General features: G+C 41.0%; 1 protein-coding gene across 2 annotated transcripts in view; it reads right to left on the reverse strand.

The window, feature by feature from the left end:
• Lmbrd1 (LMBR1 domain containing 1) overlaps positions 1–19,539 on the reverse strand; it is a 76,981-nt gene that overhangs the window by 47,841 nt on the left and 9,601 nt on the right. For both annotated transcript variants that reach the window (XM_034521766.1, XM_076915136.1), the window contains exons 3-5: positions 14,677–14,737; positions 3,769–3,866; positions 2,671–2,738 (exon numbers count right to left, since the gene is read on the reverse strand). In XM_034521766.1, the coding sequence (XP_034377657.1) occupies positions 2,671–2,738; positions 3,769–3,866; positions 14,677–14,737 (227 nt within the window). The remainder of the gene's footprint in view (positions 1–2,670; positions 2,739–3,768; positions 3,867–14,676; positions 14,738–19,539) is intronic.

Below are 19,539 nucleotides of genomic sequence, written 5' to 3' on the forward strand. Positions count from 1 at the left end.
CCTTTATAGTGCTATAACTTTTAAAGCAGGATCATATATATTAACTTCCCTTCAGTCTCGACCACACATCTCCTCTGGCTGATTGCCAAGCAGGATACAACTTAGTATTTCTTAAACACTGCACACTAAACTTGGAGTCTACATACCTGTCTAACTATGTGCCAGAGTCCACGTGATCACTTGATACACCACATTGTGCTTTGTTGATTGTTGATTGTTAGTTTGTAGGGAAAGGTGGGTTTAAAGTCACATACTTTTTACGTCACTCTTCAGCTGTGTACAGAACTTCTCTTATGACATTGGTATCTTTGAAAGGAGACAGCAAACAGTTCCCTCCACAGTGCACAGAAAAGACACAGTAAGAGGCAGCCATTGGCGAGCCAGCACAACTCTTACCAGAGGCCAAGCTTGCCAACATCTTTTTTTTGTTTGTTTTGTTTTTTTGAGACAGGGTTTCTCTGTGTAGCCCTGGCTGTCCTAGAACTCACTCTGTAGACCAGGCTGGCCTCGAACTCAGAAATCCGCCTGCCTCTCCCTCCCAAGTACTGGGATTAAAGGCGTGTGCCACCACTGCCCTGGCACTTGCCAACATCTTGATCACAGGCTTCTTGCTTCTACAGCTGTGAAAATTAAATGTCTACCATTTAAGCCTTCTGGCCTGTGGCACCTTGTAATGGCAGCACAAGCAAACTATTACAGTCTACATGCCATGTGCCTTTTCTCCTTACACAGCTAACCAATCAATTCAAATTTCAGCTCAATCACCACTCCCTCCTAGTCTTCAGATTCTCTAGGGCGCTCAGCACCACCATCTCATGTGCATCTCTCACTGGAGGGCTCAAACACTGTAACTCGTTTACTTACATGCGTCCTGGGTGTGGACCTTGAGAACAGAGACCATCAGTTTCCTTTGCTGGCCCCAAGATCTAGCACTGACACCAATCACATGTGCTCCAGACCACCGAGCCCTACAAATGTCAAACCTCGGCCACAGCCAGGCTATTCAAATGACCTACAGATTTATCAGCAAGAAAATCTTTTCAAAGAAACTAGGGTATTCTGCCTTAAAGATAATCCTCAAACAAGTCAGTAAATTACATAACTGAAAATGTAAGCCTCATTCAAATATTTACATACGGTATCAATGAGAAGAGCACTGTCCGGCTAACTGAAACACTACTAGTTTCAATCGCTTATTCTCTTACGTGCACAGAGAGGTGGGTTTATTGACAGTTCTTGGTCTACTCTCCATGCAGATCTGCTGCCTGCTGGGCATCTGCATTTATGAAAATCCAATAGCTTTACTGTTACTTTTGCTTTATATGTCTATGATTACCTCAGAGCTACAAGGGGACACATGATGACACAAGCTAAATGCATTACAACCCTAAAGTATTTGCTTGCTAGCTGCCCTTTAATCTCGCTGACCCTGTTTTAAGTAGCAGGCTAACAGACATGAGAAAACTAGCATAAATACCTCTCTCTGGCCTTCTTTATTAGGAAAGGGGGCTTGTAAAAGCATATTCTGCAGCTATAGCAAACCCCTAAACATAGTCTTTTATGACCCAGGCAGATAAGCAAGAGAAACGGGATCGTAACTAGAACCACAAAAGTACAGCTAATGAATGTTTAAAGAATTGAAAATCATTTACTAAAATTTAGAACACCAAATCATGGGCTGGAAAGACGGCTAGTGGTTAAAGACCAGAGGACCCAGGTTCAGTTCCAGCACCCACCGCTCACAACGCTCTAGCACTCCAGATCCAATGCCTTCTTCTGGCCTCTGCAGGCACAAGGCACAGGTAATAACCAGACATACATGAAGGCAAAACAACACATAGAATAAAATTTAAAAATTTATTTAAAACCTACCAAATTCATTATTAAAAAAATTATTAAAAAGCATGACCACCTAATGTATGTCTGCAAGGGAAGATAGACAAAGGGGCCTGGAGGATGAAAGAGAATGGAGAAATGATGCGACTGTATTATAATATTAAAACTATCTTAATTAAAAACACTTAGTAAGCTTGACATTGCAAATAAGGATTATTTTATCACCCTTTCTGTTATAAAAATTTTTTTAAAAGGATCAGATCTATTTTAACAAAAACAAAAGTCTCCAACAACAAGGACAGATGTAAGACTCAGGAATTAATGAATAAAACCTCACTGATATTTCCATTAAAACACACAGAGCTCTACAGACACAGATCCGAGCTTTCAACACATGGACATCATGCAGGTCCATGGAGGAGATGCAGAGCTCACCCACATGAACTGCTGTCCTCTAAGAGGGCCCTGGCCCCATCAGCAGACAACTACACACTCTCAGTCTGGGGAAGACTTCCAGAACATTGCAGCAAGTGTTAGTATCAGAACATCACCAAGAAGTGGATAAAATACAACATACAAAACACAAAGGCATTCGTGTAAAGTCAGTAATAAGTGGAGGGTGCACACAGGAGAGCGAAGTGCAAATGGCTAGAGAGAAGACCAGTGCTCACTGTGGCTCTGCACAGTGGTGGCATAAAAAGCCACTTGTTTAGGGTTTTTTTTTTCCCCCTTTTTGTTTTGTTTTCCTTGTCTAGATTTTTCTGAATGAACCTTCTGTTATCATTACTCAAATAATTCTTGTTTCCATTGGCACAATGAAATACCAAGACTTACCCAACGAGAAGCAGCAGCGCGCAGATCACAACAAATCCCAAAGTGTACTTGAGCGCCGTTTTAATTTGCTAGAAACCAGGGGGGGAACATATCATCTCTTAGGAAGCCTTTACATAAAAAGGTATCGTGACAGCATAATAATACTCTTTCATATCGAATATACATTTCACATCAAGAATGCAGAGTTTCAACTGTTGGACAGAAAAGCCTTAAAATTTAAAGAAAACTATAATCAGTATTCTGTATCTTAGGTGCCTTTGCAAGTGTCTGGAATGGTGAGAACCCTTGAAAAGTATCATGCTGAATATATAGTTAGCCAGTGGGTGGAAATGTCAAAATAAAAAAATATTTCCCCCAAACAAGCAACACTCAGTACCTATGGTATCACTAACCTAAACACTGAAAGCAGTCATAAGAATAAACAATATTCTTTTTGTTTTTATTTTCTCATGACAGGGTTTCTCAGCATAGCCCTGGCTGTCCTGAACTCACTATGCATAGCAGGCTGGCCTCGAACTCAGAGAGATCTATCTGCCTCTGTCTCCCAAGTATTGGAATTAAAGGTACATGCCACTATGCCTGGCTAAGAATAAGTAATATTCTCATGTATGTACTTATATGTTTATATTCATTAAATATAAATATATAACAACCACATAAACACTTACATTGTTCATATGTTTTGCTACATATGTAAACATAAATATATACACATATAAATTACTATGTAGCCTGACCGGCATTCAACTTGGTAATCATCCTATCTCCATCTCCCAAGTGCTGGGATTACAGGTGTGCGCCACCCCACCTAACCTAATTTTAAATACATGCACATTTGTCATGCCAGGCAGCACCATTCTAAACATCTGACATATGCTAATTCACTAGATTCTCACTGTAAGTGTAAGATAGATGCTCTAACTTCTATTTTAGAGATAGGGAGCTGAGGCCCAGAGATGAAATAGTTTTTTCTGAGCCACCTAAGTCCTCCGGGTCTAAAGAAGGGCTGGAATACAGTCAAGAGGAGTCACAGCACTTATTGAAAACTGAGGACGTAATCGTGTGAGCTGGGAGAAGCTCCATCTTAAGGCGACTCACAGTGCATTTGCTGGTGTCATCTTCGTCCTTCTCTTCGTAGTAGAAGTAGACAAAGGGGATCCAGAAGAACACACAGAACAGAATAACAGAATACAGAGCTGTGGGGAGGAACAAAGAAAGGCCCGATCAAATTTACTACATGAATGTCCTATATTCCTAACTGCGTACATGTGTCATTCAAACAGCCTTTGTTTTTCCCATTCCAAGAAACCAGCAAGATTAGAAAAATACACTCAACTCAAGTTAAGTTTCAGGCAATGTGTGACAAAGTTAACGATGGTCCCTGTGGAAGCTAACATCCTGTTCTCATGGAGCACACAGTATACAAACAAACCTGTACACTCATTCAGTTCAATTAACTCTGCACTCACTGCAGCCTAGCATTTACAAGCCACTCTGGCAAGTTAAAGTCAGCTAAAAAAGATACAGTAATTTTTATAGAAATAAATTTTCTTTGCTAAATATATAACACAAAGAAGTAGCACAATGGTCTTAAATCGAACAAGGTGAAGAAAAGATAAGAATAACAGTAAGTCAGTAAAATGAGATTCAAAGTTATTTGACAGAAATTATTATTTTGCTTTAAGATAATATTAGATTTTAGATATTTTTAGATAGTGAAATATTTAATTCAACACATAGCTTAACCCAGGAGCAAAGATCCAATACGTTCATGAATTAAAGAAAACAGTGGAAGTAACTTTTAGAGACTTGAAAAATCTAGGAAACCTGGTCTTTGAAATCTGTGCAAAAGTGTGTGTGTGTGTGTGTGTGTGTGTGTGTGTGTGTGTGTGTATAATTAAGAAAGGTAACTAGAGTTATAGCATCATCTTAAACCAGTTATGAAGGAGCAGCTATCACACACATCTCTCCACAGAAGGGAGCAATGTGAGCAGCTCATACAAGCTAGAGTGACTACTGTGAAGGAGAAAAGAACAGGTTGGCAAGGACACAAAGCCTGTGTGCTCCTGTAGGAATGTGAAATGGTACAGCCATTTCACATTCCTACACCTTGTTTATCAATAAACACACATCTTCATCCAAAAATTAGGCATGCCACTTTCAAAAGTTAAAAATCAGAGCAAAACCTTAAATAGATAGCTACTCTGCTACAGAACATGTACAGTGACCAAAAGCACATTTAAAGATGCGTGTTGTTGTAATCATCAGGAAAATGTAAAGAAACCCAACAAAGAGCTCCAACAAAGCAAGTTAAATTACCTGCAATGATTAAAAACAACCAAAAAGAACAAATGTCCACCAGCAGCTGAATAGACTGGTGATTTCTTTTAAAAAATTTGAACACATTTATATTTCATATGCATGTGAATACACACACACACACACACATACACACACATGAACAAACTAGCAAAACAAGTGAACGAAGAGCTACTGGCAAAGAGCACATGCTAACCCCCTACGCTGGTTTTGGTAGTTACACGAAAAGCAAGCAATTTACCTTCTAAATGCTTTGTGTCGCTAAAGGATAATACATATGAAATGAACCTAAATACACTAGGCTTCTGAAATATTAAAGTTCAAGAGCATTTTTCTGTTTATTATTAACCTTCAATGCAAAGCACTAAAATAAAAAAGAGATAAGTTTCTGTGGCAAAGACCCACAATCCCAGTGAACGTGGAGGCTGAAGTACCAAGACCATAAGTTCAAGCACCCCTTGGATTATAAAACAAGTTCAAGGCCACCTGCGACAAGTTACTGGTAGCCTGTCTCAAACTTGAAATAAAAGAGGGCTAGGGATTCAGCTCAGTGGTGTGGCACTTGCCTGGCCTGCCAAGGTCAGTTCTTAACACTGAGAATAATTAGTCATTACAAAAACTTAAGTTCTGGAGGGTCAAAGTTTAAAGATACTGTACTCTGGCAAATAAGAAAAGTTTTCCAATTTCTTTTATGCAGCTGAAGAAACCCGGGTCAACACTGAGAGCCGTACATCCAACACCCATCTTCCTTTCGACTTCCTCCTTTATTTCCACCTTCTCCTTTGACCTGCTTCCTGTTTGAAACTGATACACGATACCTAAAATAACTCCAGCACCATTTGGACGTGTTATGATCGTAAGGGACTAAGTGCTGAGGAAGAAGACCAGAGAAGAAATGAACTTCAAACCCTTACAACACAGCACAGCAGCCCAGGCCAGCCTACCATTCCAGCTCGGAGTAAGTGCGGGCATGGCTTCACTCTCTGCAGCAGGCACTCCTAAGCTTCTAAGGCAACACCCCGGCACACAGTTGTTATGAAAAAGTTTCATCGTGAACTACTTGAAAGTGCGCTGCCCATAGAGGACTACTCATTAAGGAACAGCAGCGTAAACGGCCTTGTTCCCTTGGTGATTAGTAACCTACAGGACGTAGAAGGGAAAAGGCAGGCTGAGCTCTGCGGCCTGTGGCATTCTCGAAAAGAGATTTCTCAATTCCTTTTATAAAGCTACCGAGTCTTTGTATTTAAGCCTGCTAAAAGTCAAATAAAGGAAGGTCACAGGCCTGCATCAATGCAAGTTGATTGAAGAATTCTAAACGAGAGAAGAACAAAGCAAATCCAGCAAAGTACTGTTTAAAATGATACCATTTTTACCAATTTTGATTTTGGAAGACATGCAAAGTTTGTCTAATAACAAAACCCCTAAAGGGCATGGTCCTCTTCAAACACAGAAAAGGCTCCGGATATGACGTGGATGTGTTAAGTTATAAGGACTGTGGATATGCTTCAGCCTTCATGAGGGGAGGGAACATACCTACATCAAAATGCAGAACCCTAATCTCATGAGGTTAGACTGGAATAAAGAAACGATAGAATATCTCAACTCTCGGGACATACTAGTCATTTTATAAGGAGCACATCACCAAAGAATAGAATGTCACTCTGAGATTACAAAGTCTTCTGTCTTGACCACACAGTCCTCCTTTCTCTGAGACTCCAGTTTCCATGCTGTATTAGAGCCTGCAGAAAAAGCTGTTGTACAGAACTCAGGTGGCTGGCCAACAAGCAAGGAGAGCGGAGGGGTGGGGTGGGGGTGTGGGAGCTAATGCTTCCCTAGCAGAGCCTCAGGAGGGCTCCAGAACCAACAGATAACTTCCCTGCAACTCTGCAGGGGAAGCCCATCGGAGAAGCATCTAGATTCTTGACACAGAGAAACTCCACAGAAAGTGTTGCCTCAGACAGCTAATTTCCTCACACTTTGTTACTCGACAACTGAGTCAGATTCTGTCTGAGAGCAGAGTGAAGCCATTCACGTATTCTCCTGCATATGTACTGAGAATACAGGACGGAAAATCAAATCAATGGAGAGCACTGACTTAGAATCTGCACCATGAAGAACAGTCATTCTGTTCATGACTCAGTTGTTGTTGTTTCCATCTTTATAGTATCTATTCCACAGTTCAGAGTGCAAGATCATTTTTAATAAGAAAATGGATTAAATAAGGATGCCAAAAAAAAAAAAAAAGAAAAAGAAAAAAGAATAGGTATTTCCAGTGCTCCTCCTAATTGTCTACCAACTGAGGACCAGAACATTTGCTTCAAAGCTACATAAACATTAGCTGGAACAGCAGGAAGCAGAAACACGGTGACCAAGACTACAAGCTGGTTTCTCTAGAGGCCACGCCCCATGTGGTAAAAGGACCACACTCCAACTCCTAAGCATTAGCCTCAGTCTTCAGAACTTAGTCTCACGTTTCCTTATGTCACCTGCTAATCAAAATTAAGTGTAAGATTCCAATTATAGAAAATTACATAAAATGATAAAAAAAAAAGGTTATGTTGTTAAGCTTCATGTTACTATGAATACCTGAAAGGCTAATTTGGGTCACAGTTTGGAGAAGTCAGTCAAAGGAGGAAGAAGGTGGAGCTGCCAGATGGTGGTGATAGGGGCAAGGTAAAGCAAACTGCTCACTTCATGGTCAACAGGCAAAGAAGAGGGGAAGACCCAGGATGTTGTGTTCCTAGGAGGGCATATGTCGGTGACCAACAGGGCCCCTGGTAGATGCCCTTCTCCAAACTAATGCCACCTGGGATGAGTGACCTCAAATTTCTAGCTATTTAGCAACTATAATTGACTGTTCACCAATACTTTTCCTCAACTTCAACAAGTAATTTACTACGACAAAACATATACAGTATACATGTTGAAGAGAAAGACTTTGGCAAATTTAAAGAACTGTGTAACTATTACCACAGTCCAAATTTAGTGCATTCCCTAAGTGGCCACCTGTGCCACTCTGCAAGTGATACCCACCCCCCAGCCCAAGGGTTTGATTTGCAGTTTCTAGCAACTGGGCTTTCTAGGATATCTCACACACACAGGATTACTCAAGATGATGTTTTTCACCTGGCTTCTCCACTAAGTTCTAGAGTTGTTTGTTTTGCAAATGCTGACACAATATGTAGTATGCTTCACAGGCTGTACAATTGTGTTACGAGTGTTCAATTGTGCATTTGCAAGATTGCCAGCAGACACAATAGGCCAGGTGTAGTTCAGTTCTGGGGTCTTGTTGATCTCTAAGTTATATTTCTGAATATACAGTCCACTCTATCGGCATGCATGCATTTTATTTAAGCATTCACCACCTTTTAGCCTGAGGCTACTGTAAACACGTGTGGCTTTGTGTGGGCACTGTTTGTTTCTGTTAAGAAGATTCTAGAAGTGAAACTTGTTGGGATAACCTTTTTATTTTACTTTGCATGAAGGTGTGCCTCTGTATTTTGAATTGTTAGTTCTGTATGAGCATGTTGAGCTACATGTTGGCAGAATTTTGGCACTGTCATTTCCATGGCCCATCAGCAGGGTTTTCCCTTCTGTAAATATCCATCCTTCCTTACCTGCCTGAAGACAATCAAAAAATATGTCACATGTTGTCTAGCTACTGATTGGTTGTAATGATGATCTGGTGGCCCTGCGCTGGAGCAGGAAATGAAAGTGTGGGACCCTCTCAGACAAAAGAATAATGACCCCACAGGCTAGCCAGAGGTTAGCAAGGCTGCATCAGACAGGTAGGGGAGGGGAGGGAACACTGCCCAAGTTTCTCTGTGTTAGAATCCACATAGCCTCTGTCCAAAGTCCTCTCAGCAGGACTGGAGAAATGTTAACTGCCTTCCCAGTGCATCCAGCAGGAAGGACCACTTCCCAGCAGTCCAGACAGCATCAAGCCATGAGCAGCAGCAACTCTGAAGCCCCAGAGTGTTTGCTCGGATATCCTGCACATGCTCCAGCTCCTCTTCCTTTCAAAGTGAGAATGTCAATCCTAGCCCCGTGGCCAATATTATATGTGTTTGTACAAGTAGATCGTTTATCTGTTTTCACGGGTCAGAGAATTCTGCCTCAAGATGAGTTATCCTTACAAGTTCAATCTTATCTAATTTATGTGATACTGAAATGAGTCTTTGGACATTGATCTTTAGCGTCTGTGACCTTGGGGAATTACAGGGCAGAATTAATATGGTTTGTATGAGAGAGCAATATGGGGCAAATGAAAGTTGAAGCCCCGCTAATATTTCAGTGGGGCATTTGGGAAGTAAGCAGATTTGGATGATGGCGTAAAGCAGGGGTGTACGATGGGATTGGTGTCCTGACCCCACTCCCGGCCAAATGAAAGCAGCAAGAAGCAGTACACAAACTCTGCTAAGAGGAACAGTGAGAATTTGCTGTCTGAGAGCCAGGGTGAAGGCCATCGTGAGAAACTTGCTTAGGTAAACCACCAAGTCAGCTGTATTTCAGTAGCCGGCTTCGGCTAAACAGCCATTCCAGCTGAGGCCGTATATCTCTCCAGAAATATAATCTATATTTCTCTAGTGATTAATAATGCTGGCATTTTTATGCATTTATTAGCCCCTCATATATCTGCGCTGGCAAGAATGCCTATTTAAATACTTTTCTGATTTCTAGTTCATCAGTTTGCATTATTAATGATTAATAAAAGCTATAAGACCAACATACACTCCCTTTCATGTGATATACAACTTTCCTCTTCCTGTCTGGCAATTATCTTTTTTCCTTTACTGGAGCTTCTCTATGCAATCCAAACTAGTATTTTAAACACATGGGTTCATCAAGTGATCCACCTATCTCAGTCTCCCAAATAGACTGGATTAAAGGTACATACCCCACAACCAGCCAATCAGTTATTGTTTGTGCCCTGTGTTCTGAGGGCAATTAATACACATGAAGTTCAATGTAAGTACATTTTGTCTAACCAAAGCTTATCACATTTATTTTAATCATTTGATACTTTTATAGGTTAGGGCACATTATAAAATTACAGTCCTAACATTAATATATTAATAATAAATACTATTATATCTTTTAGTATACTAGCCCTTTACCGCTATGAAAAGCTCTTTGTTGTCTCAGGTAATACTTGTCCCAAAGTTCATCTTGTCTGACACTAATACATTTATTCCAACTGTTACAATTACTATTTGTATAGCATCTTTTCCCAATCTTTTAGAATCCATTTTCCAAACTACGATTTGTGCCACTGAAGAGAAGAAGCAACCCATCACAGAGTAAATTGATTAGAAGAGACTCTTTTTTTTTAAAAAAAAAAATTCTTCTATGCCAAATCTACAGTGCATGTTAATATAGTTACATCATTTACATTTAATACAACATTTAATAAAAATGGGTTTACATTGACAGTATGTTATCAAAAGCACGACTCCAACTCTAACAAGAAAACCAGGATTTGGGGATAATTAAATCTACTTGCTACAGTCAGTGAGATTTACAACTTCAACATAGATAAAGGTTTTAAAAAATAGTGATGTTAACTAATATGTTTCAATGCACAGTACTGAATACAAGGCTCTGTTTTTCAGTGGGTAAATATTTGCTACATGAATACAAAATGGCGAAACTCATGCTCGGTAAGAGGGTCATCCACAGTATAACTGGACAAGTGGATTCTAATAAAATGTTAAATTAAAAGATGGTCAAGGTATAAATTCCTGTCAGAAATTTGAAGGCAATTAATACCCTTTAACATTTTCACTGAGAAGACACATGAAACTAAGTTAACGAGGGCTTTAAGAATTTAAGTCATTTTGCCCATTTCTTCCATGGGTGTTGGGAGTCGACTTTTAGTAGAAAGCGGCTGATTATCTTTGTAGCCATCTGGAACCATATACCCTGATAAGAGATTTGGTTTTCAATGGCCTACAACAGCTGAAGCACACTCTGATATCCCACATATTTTGTGTTGCTGTTTATTGCCCCCAGCTGCAAGGCGCATGTGGTAGCCACGCCTGCAAGGCATGCAGTTCACGTGCTGTCCACGTGCTATCCAGGCCATAGACGCCTGTAAGGCTTACGTCATATCAACACCTACAAGGCACGTGGCAAAAGCGTATAAATACCTCAGAATTCCCTTCAATAAACGAGACTTGATCAGACTTTCTGTCTTGTCTCCATTCTTCGAGTCTCTTCCCCTTTATCCCCACTCTCTCTCTCGCTAGACCCTGACCCTCGGACCGGAGCGGCAGCTTGGGCCAAGACACAGTGGCCGCCAAGCGTGGAGCGGAGCAGGCCGCAACATTTTGGCCCACAAAGCCGGGCAGTAAGGGCTGCGACACATGGGAAATAAACTCAGACCTAGCCTATCTCCTAAACTGGCTTCTACACAAAGCCTGATGAGCCCAGGAAGAAGACTGTAACAGCAGCTCTCTGAAATCAAGTATGTCCACATAATTTTCACTAATTAGGCATTTGAGCATATACTAATCTTACAGTTTAAGAAAAAATGGCTGCCCAATGTTTTACAAGTAGATTGTTTTTGTGTTGAAAGCACACACTCCAAGACCGGTAAGACAGATCTCAGTGGTTCAGCATTACTGTTTGTAGCCTCAAAAGCTCTCTCCACATATGCACCTGAGGGGTCATATGAAAAGCTACCTACTTACAACATGGTTTCTCAATCTGAGTGCTAAAACCACAGTCAGAATCAGTACTGTTTACTTACAGATTACCACGCTGCCTATCATACCCTCTAAGGCAGAATATCTCTGGGACAGTTCCAAGTTAAAGATCCCAGATGATCTTGAAGCTGCCCTAGAGTTTTAATACTACTAATTATTCCCATAGGTCATACTCCTAGGACTACGGACTAGAAAGCAGTTAGCTCCCTTAACAGCAAACAACCCAGCTAGGGTTGTACATGTCTCCTTTGGGCATTACCACACCCTAACAGGATGATGGCTAACACCAATGTCTTCACCTGCAACACAGCACAACAGTACTGTGAGAAGCGGAAGAGTCCACAATGCCTAGCGAGATTAACAATGAAAGTGCTACACCAGGAGGCCTAACAGAGGTTATGAATAAAAAAACAGTGCCCTGGCCCCTGCAAAGGGAAATGGACCTTCCAGGGGTGTGCGTGAAGGCAGAAGAGCACAGGAGCCCACGAGTGATCACACTGCAGCTATTACGCCCCCACGCCGCACTCCCCTCTCCCACAACTAGGAAAGTGACTTCCCTTTCAAGAAGATAACACTTCTTTTGGCAGACTTCCCCCAAATGCTGCTATGTGTTTGGAAGACCTTGTGGGGCAAGGGTATTGTTGACAGCTGGAATCCTGCTCTCCTATTTCCCCGACTATGACACGCTGGCCTTGGACAATTCCACAGCTGGATGTTCATAAACGTCCTGGATCACAGTGGTATTTGATGTGCTCCCAACAACAAGAATGACTAAAAACAATCTAGTGTGTATTAATATTATTTAATATTAATAAAATAGTATTAAGACTGAGTACATTGTTAATTAATATTTTAAAATAATCAAGTATTAACTAAGACTAAACACATTTATTTTTTAAAAAAATGAAGTGAAAACAGTGCCTTGGATGTTTTGAATTTTAAGATCCAAAAGAAAATCTATTAGGCAAGTTGACAGATCTGACATTTCAAGAGAAACAGCTGGCCTTGGAGTCAGGTAACTATTTTAGAGGCTGCACAGTCCTGTCAGTGTGGCAGCCAGAACCATAATGAGTCAAGCTGGACAGAGCCACAGTAGAGAAGACAAGAGTCATGACCATTATCTAGATAACTTTTCCCATTCACACTTCATGGTCATTCAAATTTCTTTTTGTAAATGACTGACTCAACTGTCCAAATGTGTGTGTGTGTGTGTGTGTGTGTGTATACACTAGTGACTGGACTCAGGATCTGACAATCCAACATGCAATCTGATACAGAGCTTCAGCCACCAAGACAATTTATGTTTCAGACAGGCTAACTTTTGCAGCCTCTCAGGCCTCAACCCCTAAGACATCCTACAACTACTAATGACAAATGTATTTCCTCCACATTTTAAATGAGACCTGCACACTTTATCCTTGAGGAGACAGAGAACATCTTTGGAAAGATTCACAAAAATACACTAAAATCCTTCTCTGTGGGTTGACGGAAGAAAATTTAAAAGTCTGCCTGAAGTAATAAACTGGTTTATAGTGTCTTGTGATCTTTGTAGCAACAGGTCACTGCTGGGGCCTCTAAGTCCAAGGACAAGATAAGGTTCCTGGACTCAGACTTGCCTAGCAAGTTTGGTTATCTTGTCATAGGACCTACAGTCTGGGGTAGACTGTAACATTGTAACAGGTGACAGACCCAGTCCCTGAAAAAAAAAAAAAAAAAGCTCAAAGAGGTCATTTGTATCATTTAAACTCTAATAAAATGTTCCTCAAACTTCAAAAAGAAACAATAAATAAAAAATAAATTCCATAACAATACTAAAAAAATCTTCTAAAACCTAATTAAAACAAAGGAATCTCATGGTTCTTATGGATCAGGAGAAAAGAAATAGCTTAGGACCAAAATTGTTAAATTACAGTTCAATAAGCCTCTTTTAAAAGCTCATTCCCTTAGGGCTGGAGAGAAGGCTGGAGAGCACTGTCTGCTCTTCTAAGGATCCTGAGTTCAATTCCCAACAACCACATGGTGGCTCAAAACCACCTGTAATGGGCTCTTCAGCCCTCTTCTGGCATGCAGGTGTACTACAGATAGAGCACTCATATATAAAATTTTTAAAAATTCAAAAAACCCAAGTCATTCCCTGAAGGCCAGCAAGACGTGGCCCTAACTGCTGGCCAGAGTTCAGTACCATGAGGGGAGAGTAAACCACCTCCTGCATGTTGCCTCTGACCTGACAGGCACACTGTAACACTTACCTGCCCCAAAACGCAAACACACACACACATACACACACACACACACACACACACACACACACACACACACACACACACAAATAAGTGTAGAAAAAAAATTAAATGACTCCATCATTAAACATTTCTATGTATTTTTCACTTCCCAATATAATGTCCTACTAAACTCTTGGTCAACATCTTGATTTACTGATTTAAAAAAATGACATGTCTTTCCTAAATCTATATTTATACCCTTTATGAAAGGCTGACTCCAGGGGCAAATCAAATGTAGGAAAGCAGTGGGCTGTCCTATCAGCCTTTCACAATCTACTACTGGAATGGGAGGAAGAAGTGACAGAAAGAAATCGAGACACCATGACCCTTGGGTTAACTCCAGTAGAAGCAAGCTTATGGTGGAGACTCCCTGGTGTGGTCTACTCCTGTCATGTTCATTAGCAATTAGCACAGGAATGCTAGAAACCACAAGTATCTGTGTAGAGCACCAGTGTGGGAACGCGCTGACTTAACACAACACAGACTTACAGGAACTCTAAATGCCCCTCAAGAAGTGTTACAAGTGAAACGAAGGCCAACTAGGATTAAAATGCTTTAGAATATTAAGAATGAATGCATATTATTTATTCCTGGTGTTCAAACTATTCACACTCAATATCAATTAAGAGTGTGCACGTAGTTTTACTTCACATTTGACTGGCAACCAGGGTAGAAAAATGAAGCTGACCGATACTTACTATAGTAGCCGTATAGAACGGTGTTCTCAATCTGCACAGTGACATTGGCATTAGCCCAGTCCTAGGAGAAAAAGGAGACAGTCACTGTCTTCAATTCAGCAACAATTTGCCTCACATGCAGAGTTAAGATTTAGTCCAACTGACTATCATCTCTGGAGCCTGTTAGTACATAACATAAAGTATGGTCTCTACAAGAAATGAAACCAGATAAGCAAACAAATACCTGTCAATACATAAATGCTGAGCTGGCAACATGGTTCAGGGGAGAACTAGACAATCAGGAAAGACTTCCCAAAACTGTCCTAAAATGTGACTCAAAGAATAAAAAGAGTCCAAAAGTGAAAGCACGACAGGAACTCCAGCAAGAACTGGAGCTGAGACCATGGAAGAACCCTACTTACTAGCTTGCTCTTCATGATTTGCTCAGCCTGCTTTCTGACATACCTCGGACCACCTGGTCGGGGGTGGCACTACCCACAGAGGGCTGGGCCCTCCCACACCAATCACTAAAAACAAATGCTCTACGGATCTGCCTATGGGACAATCTGATGGAGGCATTTCTCAGTTGAGGGTCTCTCTTCCCAGGTGACTCTACTTTGTGTCAAGTTGACAGAAACTGCTCAGCACAGTGACTGACACCTGTCACTGTACCTTTGTTAAAAAACACCTAAAAGCTAATTGAAACGCCTCTGCATTCACCCTTCATACCTGTTACTTAAAGTGTTTAACTTAAAAATGTAATTCAAATTCATCATTTGTACAGGATAAAGTCTGTACACTGCTGAGACAGAACTTAGGTATAATGGCAAGTAGACATTCTAAAAGTCGTTTGACAACAGGCAAATGTCAAGGAAAAAAAAAAAAAAAAACCCGGAGATTTCCAAATTACTGCAGAGATAAAGTATCACAACGTTATTACAGGAGCCTTCCATCTACCCAGTTCCCTCAACTTAGCATGCTAGTAACAGCCAGCGGGGAAACTGTAGCAGAAAAAAATTCTCACATGCTAAGCACAAAGTAAGTGCATTCTGTGCTAAATCTAACATAAAAGTAATGTGACATATCAAGACCAACAGTATATAAATTATTTAAATAGTGCTGTCTAATGAATAACTGAATGACTTTAGGACTCTTACTGGATTCTCTGGCAACCAAGAAGCCTAGCTTCCCTTTCTCATCCTGAGGCAGCTGGGTAGGAAATTTCAATTACTCATGGGACCCAGGAACCCAGCTTAAGGTGTTCAGCGATAAGAATATTCTATTACCCCATGAACTGCTTATAATTGCTCAGCTCAAACTAGTTGATACCTAGTTTATCTACCAACAAGATTATTCAGTCTGTCCTAGCGCAAGACAGAAGGTTAGATATAGATGAACCTATATCCCAGTGAACTCCAGCCTGCACCTTTGATTTTAATTGAAAAGGGCTCTTTATACCAAAAAATATTCAATGTAGCTTAATAATAAAAAAGCAACGACAATAACAACAAAACTCTAGAGGCAATCACTGTCCAGAAGAAAGATGAGAAAACATATCATAAATTCTTAACAAAAATACCATGTAAATACTAAAAACTAAGGTCTTTATAAGAGAACAAAAACGTCAGAGTACTTATAGAGGATGAGAGACAGAAATAAGTCGCAACCAAAAGCTTAAGTGCATCTAACTTCGATATCTAAAAACAATGACATGAAAACATCCAAACACGGGAAAAGCAGAAACTCTAAATAGGGCCTGATGCCTACTATGATGAAGCACAGAAAAGTCTATGGACCAGGACAGTGCTTTGCCCTGCTGTCTTAAGTACCCAGTGCTGCAAGTACCACTGCTGCAAGTATCCACTGGTGGGAGCATCCATTGCTGGAAGCAACCAATGATGGAAGCACCCACTGCTGAAGCACCCACTGCTGGGAACATTCACTGCTGGGAACATCCAGCAGTGTGCTCCAGCTGGAATGCCTACTGCTGGAGCACCCACTGCTGAGAGTATTCACAGCTGGAGCACCCACTGCTAGAGGACCCACTGCTGGAGCACCCAAGTGAAGAATTAACACAGTTGTATGTTGGGCCCCATTTTATCCCTGGTTTGGGCCTTGAGGACAAACCTGAGCCTGGCTCGAGTTTTTGAGACTTATCTCAGTCACTTCCTTACCAGGGTGACTTAGCAAGACCTGTTTGGCCCTGCCTCTGCCCCACTGTTGCTGATGTAGAGCTTTGCCATTGTCCCTGTCAGTCACCCCATACCCTCTGTCACCGTTTCCTGTCCCCTATGTCATCTGACCCCTCCAAAACTCCTCCTCCCTATGCTCCAAGTTTATAAAAGCAAGAGGCTGATACATTAAAGTCAGGTTCCTGCTCGGAGAAGACTCCCAGCTGGGTGTGTTTCTTTGGGCCACCAACACTCACCATCCTGCTCAGCTCCAGAGAGACCTGGCAGGACTGGGACCTCTCTCTCCTCTTGCCTAGACCTTAAGGAGCCGACAGTTGTACATGTTGGCTCCTCTGAACTGAGCTCTCTAGAGATTCCTTACACAAGGCAGAAGATTAAAAAGAATTTTAATTAAGATGATCAAATTAGTGAACTAGAGGATGCATTTTTCTCTTTTTGTTACATGTATACTCGTTTCCCAGACAACCCCTGGGAGGAGTGTCGTCCTCAGTGAAAATGACTTAAAAGTGAGAACTTGGAAATTCTACAAAAAATGAATTCAAAATATAAACTAAGAATAGAAAATATAAAATTAATTTAAGGCCACATATGCACTGAAATTTAACATCTTCTAATTTACTGGGTTCTTCTGTCTGACCAGTTTTTAAGACAACAGGCCAAATTGTTACTTTTTAACTACAAATTTGTGTAAAATAGGTGACAGCTCAGAGCTGTGAGTGCATTTGCATTTCTGTACTTCCCTGCCCCCAGCATCTGACGGTGGAAAGACTTACTTTAGAAAACCTTCCTTCTATGCCCTTATTACGTTTTATAAACCCTGGCCTCCCAAAGTAGAAATTAATGGGACCTTTACTTATTTAAACTCCAGAGGATTGGGAAACAATCAAGAAGTAGTACTAGAGACTAAGAAATTATAATATTTCAGAAAGGTTATGAATTACACCGATAAAAGACAAAGAGGGTTCACACATATATTCCTTGTGCTGGTCTTCATGATGACTTTGGAACCTCTGTGTCTGATCTGAAACACAAAACAACTCTCCAGCTCTCAACCACACCTCAGGAAAGGGATTCTATCTAAGTCAGGAGAAATTCCTCTCTCTATGGGCATCTGGCAATGTGAGACATCAGAAGCTGGGGTAGGGCAAGTGGGTGGTGGGATACAGTGCTACAGGCATCTGGTATAAGAGAATCAGAACAATAAGGATTATCCAGGGTAAAACAGTCATTTACAGGTAGGTCTCACAGTTTTAATCTAAAATATATAGATATATAAAATTAATATATTTAAAACTGACCTCTATCTATATTTAAATTTTAGGCCTATTTTTTTCGAAGTATCCATACTATGTTGTCTTCAACCCTTTTGTTAGAATAGCAGTAAAAGCCCACTAAGGAAAAACTCCTGGTCAAGAGAAGAGGGTCTGGGTGGAGATCAAGCATCCTAGTTAGGCAGGGGACTGTCCCTAAGACAGTGGGCACCTTAAGCAGACAGAATTACTACTTCTTTGTTGAAATACTTGTGATGGTTTGCATATGATCAGCCCAGGGAATGGCACTATTAGAAGGGGTGGCCCTGTGGGAATAGGTGTCCTAGCTGCCTGGAAGTCAGTATTCTGCTAGCAGCCTTCAGATGAAGATGTGGAATTCTCAGCTCCTCCTGCACAGTGCCTGCCTGGATGCTGACATGTTCCCACCTTGATGACCATAGACTGAACCTCTGAACCTGTCAGCCAGTCACAATTAAATGTTGTCCTTAGACAAGAGTTGCTTTGGCCATGGTGTCTGTTCACAGCAGTAAAATTTTAAGACAGAAGTTGGTACCAGTACTGGGGTATTGCTGTGACAGGCCTGACCATGCTGTGGTTCGGAAGAATGTGTTTTTGGAAAGCCATGGAATGTTTTAAGTGGGACTTAATGGGCCATCCTAGTAGGAATAGGAAGACTTTGTTGCTATAAGTGATTTGAACTGTGCAGACCTGGCCCAAGAGGTTTCAGTGGAGAAGAACTTCAGGATGTGGCATAGAGACTGTTTCTGTGGTATTTTAGTGAAGAACGAGGCAGCTTTTTGCCCTTGTCCAATGAAAGGAAAGAGTCTGCCTGAGGCTAAGGTAAAGAGATTTAGATTAACTGCTTTGAAAAAGAAAGTCTCAAAACAGCCTGGTGTAAATTCTGTTGTGTGGCACTAAGGTTCAATCTTATGAAGAACATTTTAATGAAAAGGAGCAAGCTAGGAAAGGAAAACTACAAAATATATGGTCCAAGGATTAAAGGCACACCAGGAAGTAGAATGGAGCTGAACCCTATGTTCTAGGAGTTAACAGATTAAGGGAGCAGGACTTTGGGACAAGATCCTACCCAGCTAAATTTACGTTCAGGTAATAGACACACCTTTAATCCCAGGAGAAAAAGCCAAGTAGATCTCTTGAGTTCAAGAGCAGTCTGGGACAAAGCAGGTTCTAGGTAAAGAGAAGCTTAAGTCCAGACAGATAAAGGAAACTAGGATTCAAACCCAGAGTCCAAGGTTTGAGACATGCTTGGCCAGAGTTCTGCCACTGACCCACATCCCAGTCAGAGGGAACCGGCTTGGAGTATAATGAACTCTCCTCTCCCACATTACACTAACCAAAAGCTAGGGGTGTCGCTGACTGGTAAAGCCCCGAGTCCAATGCCTAGCACTGAAAGAAAAAAA

This window comes from Arvicanthis niloticus, chromosome 17 (assembly GCF_011762505.2).
Source record: "Arvicanthis niloticus isolate mArvNil1 chromosome 17, mArvNil1.pat.X, whole genome shotgun sequence".
Classification (NCBI taxonomy): domain Eukaryota; kingdom Metazoa; phylum Chordata; class Mammalia; order Rodentia; family Muridae; genus Arvicanthis; species Arvicanthis niloticus.